This window comes from Lutjanus erythropterus, chromosome 13 (assembly GCF_056507025.1).
Source record: "Lutjanus erythropterus isolate fLutEry1 chromosome 13, fLutEry1.hap2, whole genome shotgun sequence".
Taxonomy (NCBI): domain Eukaryota; kingdom Metazoa; phylum Chordata; class Actinopteri; order Lutjaniformes; family Lutjanidae; genus Lutjanus; species Lutjanus erythropterus.
The window spans coordinates 39,772,416-39,783,808 of record NC_139329.1 but is presented as its reverse complement, the minus strand read 5'-3'; the positions used below and the strand labels follow the sequence as shown (position 1 = coordinate 39,783,808).

The window sequence follows — 11,393 nt, the reverse complement described above, 5'->3', positions numbered from 1 at the left end:
CAGTTTTCCTTTCTGCATGACGACATATTTACTCTGCACACACAGTTTGGAACATTTTATGAAGGGGAAGATTATGTCATGTCATTTCCTGTTAGCAGAGCTTCACGCGTGGAAAACCCATCAGCCGGGTTTTGACTCGGCTGTAGTGAGGACACAAAACACTGGAACCTTCCTCTGGTAATTCACACCGACACGTCGTATTGTTTTATGTAAACCCTCAAGGGCAGCATGGATTTATGAAGATATTTCTCTGTCAGAATTTTCTGTCCTGCTCCTCTGGAGCCGGTTTGGACCGGTTCATAAGGGACGTTCGGATGATGAAACTGATGTTTCTGTTCCTTCAGGAGCAGCTTCATTTTTATTCACAATAAATCGCATAGTTTTCAGGAGGAGGAATAACTCTTTGACCTCATTAATGCTGATTATCAAGGAGCTGAGTTCATCTCTCAGACTGAACGCTGTGTTTGTCTTTACAGTCCATCTGACTAAACTTGTCTCATACTGGAGTCACTGGAGGGCATCCTTTTGTAAAAAATATGTAAATTTACTCACAGAGTCAAATGCTTTTTGTGCAAGTGTTATATTTTCTGCTTTTGTAATACAGATTCTAAGTTAAAGTAATAATCTGCAACTTGTTCAAATAAATATCTGTTTTGCTGCTTTCAGTCTCTCAGTATAATAAATATTCTGATCTAAATTAGGACTGCAACAATTAATCCATTCTGAATCTATTATTTAATTAAGGCTGCAAGCAGAATTGTACAGGACAAGAGTCAAGGGATGGAAGACATGTAACCTGCTGGTGGAAATCGGCTGCAGGAGCTTTGTAGAGCAGTCGCTGAAGGTCCAGCCAGGAAGTGACTGATACCCATCACCAAGCAGGGAGGTGGCATCTCAGTGGACGTGGACAAACTTGGTGATGAGCAAACAACATCACAGAGTAGAGTGGTAGTGCCAGGATGCCATTCAACTCAGGCCCAGTTAGGAGGGAGGTGCCTTTAGAGAGAGAAAGAAGAAGAGTGATGCCATTGGCTCACAGATGGTGTTGGTGGTGCAGTACCTGTAGAGGTGAGCCAGTTGCAGTAACTTTAATTGTACTTTGTATGTTCACACACTTGGCTGTTATTCCAGTGAAGCAGAACGGCTGGAGGCTGGAAACTGGGCTGCAGGTCTGCAGGCCAGCGACTGGAGGCTGATGGCTGGAGTGCAGCGTGTGAAGCCAGTGACTGGTTGACCATCAGATGGGCCAATGGAGCAAAGGAAACAGGTGGTGGCTGCAGCTTAGCAGGAAGAAGTGCTGTCTGGACCAGTGTAGCTGAGGCACGACAACGGTGCGAGCTGCGCTTCCTTCTGGAATGCTTCCTACAAGGTGACTGCAGGGCAGAATCCAGCAGGGAACTCGCTGGTTCCATGTTAGTTGACTGGTCATGTGGATAGTGACTACCAGTATGGATCCTGTTCAGGCCTAGAGCTAGAGTCTAGCAGAAAGGAGATCAGGGAGCTGGACAGAAGGCAAGCTAAACGTTATCGGGAACATCACTTTCTTGTGGAGGCCATCTTAAAAGCTCGCCTGGTTCCTCAGAAAGGAGACTCCTGGGAACTGATTTTAAGATATAGCTCATTACTTACGAAGCTCTTAGTTATTTAGCTGAGCTTCTACTTCCCTATGTTCCTCCTCACTCCCTGAGATCCTCAGATGCGTCAGTGCTGGTTGTTCCAAGATTGAGATTTGTACATAAAGGAGATGGAGCCTTTGCAATTAGAGCTCCAAGGCTGTGTTTTATTGTTGCTATTTATCTATTTTGTAGTTTTACTTTCATTGTGTTGATAAGGTGTTGACTATTTTTTTTTGTCTTTTAGATGACTTTCTTAATGTTTTGTTTTAAATGTGTTTTGTCACTTTATGAACTGTGTTGAAGGAGGAATCAGGCAGGATGCTAGCTGATCCAAAATGATAACAGAATAAAGTTGGTTAAAAAAAAAAAAAGGTCCCACAAAAACTGGTGATCAAATCTGCTGTCTGATGTAAGAACAGTTAAAACAGACCAGCTGATTGTTAAATAAAAATAAGAATATGCAGTCTGACACAGTTGTTAATAATGTGAGTCAGAAATCAGATATTTTATCTACACATGATAAATATCTTCTGTCTGTCTGTCCATGACTTTAGTCCAGTGCAGAATATCACCCTCTCTGTGACGCCACCATCAGGCCAAAATCTCCATCATGTTTCTGATTATTTCTGGTTCATTTACTCAAGTCCTGCGTTTAAGCAACAGCCTGCTGCACAGAACCAGTCACTGCAAGCAATAAATCAGCACTTTGGACTGAAACCTTCCTCTGAGTCATGTGACAAAGCTCCGCCCCTCACCACTGCTGACAAAGCAGGCAAACTGGTTATTTCTAGTTCTTCCTGAAAGTGAGACGCACACTGAAAAAACAGACAACAAGATTCAGACTAAACAATCAGCTTCCTCTGAGTGAAATCAGCTGCAGGACAGACAAGTGGAAAACTACAGCCTGCTGACACTGAAGGTGAGTTTGACTAAACACTGAACTCAAAGTGAAAGTAAAGACTTCCAGTGAAGTCAGTGGAGGAGGGAGGGGAGCCATGACTGACTGTACTGTCTGTCTGCTGTGTTTTCAGCTTCACTCAGAGACAAAATGTCTTCCAGATCAGAGGAGGATCTCTGCTGTCCGGTCTGTCATGACATCTTCAGAGATCCTGTTCTTCTGTCCTGCAGCCACAGCTTCTGTAAAGACTGTCTGCAGAGCTGGTGGAGACAGAAACAAACACGCGAATGTCCAGTTTGTAAGAGACGATCTTCAAGGGACAACCCACCTTTAAACTTGGTGTTAAAGAACCTGTGTGAGTCCTTCTTACAGCAGAGAGATCAGAGATCTTCAGAGTCTCTCTGCAGTCTGCACTCTGAGAAACTCAGACTCTTCTGTCTGGACCATCAGCAGCCAGTGTGTCTCGTCTGCAGAGATTCAAAGAAACACACCGACCACAGATTCAGACCCATCGATGAAGCTGCACAGGAGCACAAAGAGGAGCTCCAGAAATCTCTGCAGCCTTTAAAGGAGAAGTTAAAGGTTTTTAAACAAGTTAAAGATCAGTTTGATCAAACAGCAGAACATGTGAAGGTCCAGGCCCGACGCTCAGAGACGCAGATTAAGGATCAGTTTAAGAAGCTTCACCAGTTTCTAGAAGAGGAAGAGGAGGCCAGGCTGGCTGCACTGAGGGAGGAAGAGGAGCAGAAGAGTCAGATGATGAAGGAGAAGATGGAGGCTCTGAGCAGAGACATAGCAGCTCTTTCACACACAGTCAGAGACACAGAGGACGAGCTGAGAGCTGAAGACGTCTCATTCCTGCACAACTACAAGGCTGCAGTGGAAAGAGTCCAGCAGCGCCTCCTGCTGGAGGCTCCACAGCTGCACTCAGGAGCTCTGATAGACCAGGCCAAACATCTGGGCAACCTGACCTTCAACATCTGGAACAAGATGAAGGACATGGTCTCCTACACTCCTGTCATTCTGGACCCAAACACTGCAGGTCTAAAACTGATCCTGTCTGAAGATCTGACCAGCGTGAGAGCAGGAGACAAACAGCAGCTTCCTGATAATCCAGAGAGGTTTGACTCTTACAGCCGAGTTCTGGGCTCCGAGAGCTTTAACTCAGGGACTCACAGCTGGGATGTCCATGTCGGAGACGGTACCCACTGGGTACTGGGAGTATTAGCAGAGTCTGCCCAGAGGAAGGTCGACCTCTACTCTGGGTTATGGAGAATAAAGTTTAATGAAGGTAAATATTTAGCAGGGTCTCTACCAGGTCCACTCAGTGTTCTCAGAGTGCAGCAGAAGCTCCAGAGGATCAGAGTGAATCTGGACTGGAACAGAGGAACGCTGCGGTTCTCTGATCTTGATACTAACACACACATACACACCTTCACACACACCTTCACTGAGAGGATGTTTCCGTACTTTTACACAAGGGATGAAATGAAGATTTTACCGGTGAAGGTGTGTGTTCCTGAGCCCATGTAGTATCCTTTAAACAATGATGAGGGTTTTTAATGCACTGCTGCCTCAGAGGTCAAAGGTCACAGACAGTCAGTGTTGGTTTTCAGAGATTTCTCTGGATAATGATATTATAGATTGTAGATGGTGAAATCTATAAATTCCTGCAGTTTTATGTTGACAAATGTTCTTAAACTGTTTTTCAAAGTGGTGAATCTCACCTCATCCACCTTTCCAGGACGCCCCTTTAAAACCCAGTCATCATCCTGTCACCTGTTACCAGTTCACCTGTTTACCTGTGGAACGTTCCACACAGGTGTTTTGGGAACATTACACAACTTTCACAGTGTTGTGTTTCTCCTGTTACAACTTTTTTGGAACGTGTTGCAGCATCAAGTTCAGAATGATTTCTTTGATTTATTATTTTTTAATCCTTTTTTTTTTTTTTATCTTCGTTTAATTCAGTTTGACAGTTTGCTTTTTGTTCCTCTTGTCAGCTTTTTTATGTGTAAAATGATTTTATAGTTGGTTTCTTTTTATAGACTCTGTGTCATTTTAAACCGTTCATTTGAAATAATTTTTGTGTTTGTGGAGCCACGTTATGGAAGCTAATTGATTAAGGAAAGAAAAAAAAATCAGTTAATCAATAGCTGCTCATTTGGATAAATAATCATTGCACAAATCCAATAAACTTTATTTTTTTTAAATACTAGTCCAGATTATAATGTTTCCAAACATTCAAATCAAATTATTTCATGTGGAAATGGCTCTAGATAAAAAAAATCAGATGATCATCAAATTTATTCTAATTCATCCTGAGTGTTTTATTGATATTAAACTGTAGGAAATTTGGGTACTTTGTATGTATTTTTACTGTATTTCATACTTATGTACTTTTATCATAAATGCAGGACTTTTATTTGTAACTAGAATTAAAACAATTAAAAATGTTTGAACCGACAGTGTTTGTTTCTCTGGTGCTCACAGGTTTTCTGACGAGTTGGTTTGGTGTCTTGTTCAGATAGAAACGGCAGGAACTGCATCCTGCTGCTTTGTTTAGAGGTTCAGCATTTAATTGATTCATTGATTATTACTTCCTGAATACCTGTGATCGGCTGAAACTGAATATTTTCTGGTTTCTTTCCTCGTCTCTGACAGTAAACTGAATATCTTTGAGTTGTGGACAAAAGACATTTGGGGACATCATCTTGGACTTTGATCAACATTCTTCACAATTTTCTGACATTTTCTGGCATCAACTACTAATCAAGAAAATAACTGACCACTTAATTGAATATGAAAATAATCGTTCTCGTTTTGTTCGGTGGAACAGAAGGACAAGAGCAGCCATGTTGTTTTTTATTCTGTTTGTTTACATGATTTGTGCTTCATGAATTAATGGTTCACATCAATAAAGTGCTGTTAGATTTCTTTAAATAAAAAGTAAACTGAGAAAGAGAAGTGTGTTTGGTATCTTACTCATCATTCATGATTAATCAATTATTGATTGTTAACATGTTCAACTATTAGTTAAAGAAAATGTAGAAAATTATTTATTAGCTCAGCTGACTTTCAACAGGGAGCCCTGTGGTATCAGTTTTACATCTGCAGCAATAATAAAAATGCAACGTCCAGGTAGGTTTTCATAATGATGAATTATTGATTATTGCTCATCAAGACTGATTTCAGCCTAAATGGACGTAAGAAAAACACACAGAAAAGACGATTGCTTGGTGTTTCTGTCACACAGGACAGATGTAACCAGACGGAGAGGGAGACCGGAGCACTGAGAAAAACTGAGGTTCAGTTAGATTTGTACAGAAAAAGATGGAAAAAATGTCCTTCAGAGGACTTTTATTTTTTATTTTTATACTTTGAGGATATTTCAGAGCCTGAAATATTTCACTACTGCTGCAGTAAAAAAAAAGTTGAATCAGTACTTCTACTTTTACCAGAGTATTTTTAACCAAGAATCTGTTCTTCTTCTTGAGTAAAGAACATGTGAATTTCTCTGGTTAAGTACCGTCACTGTTCGTCCGGTGTGATACAGAACTTTGTGATAGTTTAAGAATCGGAGTTGGTTGTTGGGGAAAACTGCCGCGTGATTCATGATCATCTGGACTAATTTCATTTTGGACCAGTCAGGACCTTTACTCTGCAGCCGTCTCAGGACAGACTTTACATTTTCAGCTGCAAAATCTAAAAATAACAAAAGTGCCTTCATGCTGTTTGTCCTGTTCACCATTTTTCTGAGGTGTAATGAACCTGTCGGCCTTCGGGGGTCACTGCTGAGACTTTCAGACCGTCAGGTTTGCTTGATAATGTCTCTGGAAGTATCACTTTTACTTTCTTCAAATTTCTAGGTTAATTATTTAAAACGTCAAAAAGCGTGTGCAAGTGCTGGTTGTAAATGCAAACATGACAGAAGTAAATGGACGGTAGCTCCATCTGTCCTCCACCTGTCTGTCTCTTCAAAGTAAAAGCTCCTGTTCAGAGTGTGTGTGTTCAATCTGAAACCATCACCGGCTGCCAGGGAAACACCACTGACCTCATTAAACCCACTAAACAGTCACGCTGTGTGTGTGTGTGTGTGTGTGTGTGTGTGTGTGTGTGTGTGTGTGTGTGTGTGTGTGTGTGTGGATGTGTTTTACTCATGTTTCGGGGACATACATCTGTTCACAACTGTTCACATTGAGGGGACTCACCTTCCTTATGGGGACAAAACCTAAATCATTACATTTTAGGGTGAAGACTTGAGTCGGGGGGGGGGGGGGGGGTTACACTGTAAAAAAAATTGTTGCGATGACTTAAAATTTCAAAGTAATGGATTATAAAACCGTTGATGTAACTGTTGATCTGTTTGAAGTTTTCAAATTAATCTGACTCAGAAGTAAGGCTTTGCCACATGCAGCTAACAAAAACAAATTCTCTCTGTTGTTTCCTGACAAGTATTTTTAGGGCAGAATAAAAAATTTTGGCCTGTAATTACAGCACCTGTATTTTTCTTGTGGGAAACCCTGTAGATGAAAATTTACAGGCAAGTATTTATTTCACTTAATTTGGAATTGTAAGTTTATTCAACAAGAATATCTGTTTGTCTGTTAAAGCCTCGACATGCCAAGTTGACTGACAGAAATGTCATTTACACCATTTTTCCCCCTGAATCTTCACTGTAGATCTTTAACTTGGAGCCACATTCACATGCACACTTTCTGAACTGTGTGTGTGTGTGTGTGTGTGTGTGTGTGTGTGTGTGTGTGTGTGTGTGTGTGGTGTGACAGTGTGCAAACGGCATGGTGGGACTTTAGGAGACTTGGATTACAGCAGACGAGGCATTTTATGTTTCTTTTCCAGTTGTTTTGTTTTGACAAAACTGGTCACCATTCACTTTCATTGTTTGAGAGATTTAAAACACTGTTTTAACAAAATAAACCCGACCATCAATCAGCATGAAGGTGAGTAGATGATGACTGAATTTTGCGTGAACTATACCTTTAAGTTTATCTAAAGAAGTAAAGTAAATGATCTCAACAAAAGCTCAGTAGTTGGTAAATCTTTTTTAAATCTTCAGAATTTGAGTTTTTCAAGTTTTTTAAAGTGTAAACAAGAAGTAGTTATGGGTCGGGTTTGGATAAATGATTGTAAGTCAGTGTAATGTTCTCTGAAGTGATGGAAACACGACTCTGTGTGTGTGTGTGTGTGTGTGTGTGTGTGTGTGTGTGTGTGTGTGTGTGTGATAATGGCCAGCCAGTTTCCTTGTTTTTCTGGGCCGTTTGCAGCTTTATGTGATGAAAGATTCACGGAGCCTCGTCTGCAGGTTCCTGCAGGAGGAGCAAAGTCCAGCTCAGAGTTTATAGGCTGGACTGTCTTTATGTGACGTGCGGTACGTGCTGCTCTGTCCTGGTTTCATTCATCCAGTCCTGGTTTGTCTTTTTTACGTGAAGCTGCTTTTAAAATAAATACTATGCAGCGTCCGTCTTTAGCTATAATCCAAACACTTGTCCTGCTTCTTTCTGATCGAGGTTAAATTGTACCAACACTCAGCCTCAGTTTCAGCCTCGAGTCAAACAGTCACATGAGTTATTTTATCTTCATTTCCATAAACAGATCTGGAGAAAATGACTCCCTGCAGCCTTTTATTACAGGCTCTTCTACCATTAGGCTTGATTTGATTGGAAACTTGTGCTTATTGCAAAGTCATGACCCCCTGTTAAGTAAAACTAATTCTCCAAATTAGTTTTACAGACATTTTACACCCACAAAAATGTCTCTCAGCATGTTGGTGCTGTTTAGATAACCGTAGTAACAAAATGAAAGATAACACCATTATCATACAGAGCAGATGTTAAAGAGCTAATTTTAATTCTGATTTTAGATATATTAAAAAAGAAAAATGTCATGCAAAGTCACCTGATTGTGAATTTTTAGAGAAATGCTTTTCACTCTGAACCCTGATTGTTTGACAGCAGCAGCTCCTCTGATTCAGTGTCTCTCAACCTTTTCAAGTTCTTTTTTTTTTTTTTTCCAAAAATAGGTTCCTTAAACATTTCAGACTAAATATTTCTCTTCTTCTTGTCAAATAAAACTCCTCCCTGTTGGGATCATCTTCACAGACAGAGCAGCCCTGAGGCCGCTGGCATGTAAACACTCGAGTTCTTTTTCTGCTAATAATTTGATTCCCAAACCGCTCAGAAGGAGACCCTGAACGCATCACAGCCTGCTGCCCTGTTAGCAGATCCAAACAGAATAGAACTTAAATAGAATTCAGCACAAATAATTTTATTCTCCGAACATTGTTTTAAGGTTGCATTGGCAGTTTTTTTTTTACATTCACTTACTCAAGCTCGAACATTTTACACATCAGCCACAAAAACGATTAAACTCCACAGAACGAAGCTGGACCCTCCCTGCAGCACGAAGTCTGCGCAGAGAGAACCGCACAGAGCGAAGCAGCATCGGATGACACACTGAGCCTCAACTCCACGCATAGTAAAGAAAAAATGAAGTGTCAGCTTTCCAAAATCCCCAAAACACCATCAGCATCACTTTGGTGTGACATCCAGGTCGGATTGGATGGTTTTACGCACCGCCGCTCCAGTTGCACACTTTACGCACGGCTCTTATTTTTCTCATTTTATATTTCACACCTTTAAAAGGTGATAAAGTGAATATAATCCATAAGATGCAAAGTCAAAAAACATCTGATACGCCACCTGTAGCTGTGATCGTCCGGTCCGTTAGATTTGGCACAGTGTGCGCAGCCTCTCCAAAATAACGAGCTCAAACATCATCTTTAAAAGTCGAGACAAACTCCAGCAGCATTTGTACAAAGAACAACTTTACTTGCTTGAAAAGCTGAGACTGATCACCAGGATTCACAGGAAGTTGCAGTCTGAGGCTGATCAGCTAAAGTATCGATCAATCAGAAGTTGTTGTCAGCAGCAGAATTCAACGATTTTCTGTTAAAATGCAGAAACGGTTCAGTTTAAACTCTGGTTCACCTCTGCAGCGCGTCCGTGTCGCAGTGCTCCGTCAGCACCGACAGTCTGCAGTTCTCCGTCTCCACGTTGTTCAGCGGGATGACGATCTGCGAGTCGTCCGGCTCCGCGCGCACCGTTCCGGAGAACGGTCGCAGCGGGCACGTGTTGGTCCCGGTGGGCGAGGAGATCCTCCAGAACAGATCCTTCATCTTCTTCCTGAACTCGCGGCGCATGAGGCAGTACAGCACCGGGTTCAGGCAGCTGTTGGTGTGCGCCAGGCACACGGTCACTGGGTGCACGTAGGTGTGCACCATGTAGTACGTCTTGTCCCAGTTGACCACGTTAAATTTGACCAGGACGCCCCAGAAGGTGATGGCGTGGTTGGGCATCCAGCAGATGAAGAAGGAGAGGACGACGATGGTGACGGAGCGCGTCACCCGGGACCTGCGCTTCACCTGGTTGTTGTTCATGCTGCGCAGGCGGACGAAGCGCAGCAGCAGGAGGTAGCACACGGTAACGATCAGCATGGGGAACACGAAGGCCACCAGGATCTTCTGGAGGTGGTACAGCGCCAGCCACGACTGGCCGTCCGGGAAGCCGAGCAGGCACAGCCGCTCCCCGGCCACGTTCCTCACCGTGGAGAACACCGCGGTGGGCAGAGAGGCCACAGTGGCGGACACCCACAGCCCGGCGATCACCCAGCGCACCGGGCACACGCGCCTCCGGGTGCGGTCCTTCAGCGCCGAGGCCACCGACCAGTAACGGGTGACGCTCATGGCGGTGAGGAAGAAGACGCTGGCGTACATGTTCATCACCGTCACGGACAGGATGATCTTACACATGGCGTTTCCAAACGGCCAGCTGAAGTCCAGCGCCGTGTCCACCGCCCAGAACGGCAGCGTCAGCACGAACTGGAAGTCTGTCACGGCCAGATTGAGGATGAACAGGTTGATGCTGGAGCGCTTCTTCCTGCCGCGGCGCACTTTCATCAAGAAGAAGACCAGCAGGTTCCCGACCAGCCCGGCGGCGCACACCACCGAGTACACGATGGAGATGAGAATGCGCAGCGATGGGGAGCCGTCCGCCGACACGTCGATGTCCTCCAGGCTGCTGAAGCGGTCCTGCCCGGCAGCGGACCGGTTCCAGGTGGAGGAGGTGTTGTGGTGCCACAGCTCCGCCATCCTGTGAGGTAACAGAGCCGAGCTCTGCAGGGCGCATCACCTCCTGCGCTCCTGGTGAGAAGAAGCTTCCAGCGCGGCACAGTCCGCACAGATCATGTTCCCCACTCGGAGTGTTCTCTGTCCTGGACTCTGTGCAACTGCCTCGGTTCACTACTGAGCCCTGTGCGCGCGCAGCTCACTTTATGAGCTGCTGGTGCATGAGGAGGCGCGTGCCCGACCCGGGATTTTTCCCGTTGTGTCAAGATGAAACGACAGAAGAGGACACGAGCCGAGAGACTGACGGTCAGATTTCAGGGCCTGAAGGGGACTTCATAGGTCCCCTCCACCCTCCACCCTCCACACACACCTGCTCCAAAACATAAACCTGCAGATCAAACTGTGTCTGAATGTTATGAGTGACTCAACCTGCATGATGAGTTCAGAATGACTTCAACAGAAGAAAACAACTGGAGCTCCTGTGTTTTTATGATATGAGAAGGATCCAAAAAATCATCAGAACTCAGATTTAATTATTTTACACAGCAGCTAAACATGTTTCATCTGTCATCTTAAACTGCACATGAGTGGACAAACAAGGAAAAACAGAAATAACAGATGTGTAAAAAAATCTAATGTTAAATTAGGGATTTATTTGTAAAATATATAAACCGCTCAAAGCATAAGCATAAGATATTCTTCCAAATAAAATCAACAAATTACTTGAAGAATGGGT

The 11,393-nt window shown here is 43.5% G+C and overlaps 2 protein-coding genes across 3 annotated transcripts; one reads left to right on the top strand and one right to left on the bottom strand.

Annotated features, from left to right (window-relative positions):
• Positions 1 to 2,453: 2,453 nt before the first annotated feature.
• Positions 2,454 to 5,067, top strand: LOC146317158 (E3 ubiquitin-protein ligase TRIM35-like). Of its 2 annotated transcripts, XM_084733384.1 has the most exons (3): positions 2,454 to 2,535; positions 2,648 to 3,805; positions 5,008 to 5,067. In XM_084733384.1, exons 2-3 carry the CDS (start codon positions 2,665 to 2,667, stop codon positions 5,043 to 5,045), a joined length of 1,179 nt encoding a protein of 392 aa, XP_084589510.1. In that variant the 5' UTR covers positions 2,454 to 2,535; positions 2,648 to 2,664; the 3' UTR covers positions 5,046 to 5,067. The 2 variants fall into 2 exon arrangements, with proteins under 2 accessions (XP_084589510.1, XP_084589509.1); XM_084733383.1 differs by lacking the exon at positions 5,008 to 5,067 and having other exon boundaries at positions 2,648 to 4,248.
• Positions 5,068 to 9,315: 4,248 nt separating this feature from the next.
• On the bottom strand, positions 9,316 to 10,893 carry rxfp3.3b (relaxin family peptide receptor 3.3b). Its single transcript, XM_084733385.1, has one exon. It carries the CDS (start codon positions 10,679 to 10,681, stop codon positions 9,518 to 9,520), a length of 1,164 nt encoding a protein of 387 aa, XP_084589511.1. The 5' UTR covers positions 10,682 to 10,893; the 3' UTR covers positions 9,316 to 9,517.
• Between the last annotated feature and the right edge of the window lie 500 nt (positions 10,894 to 11,393).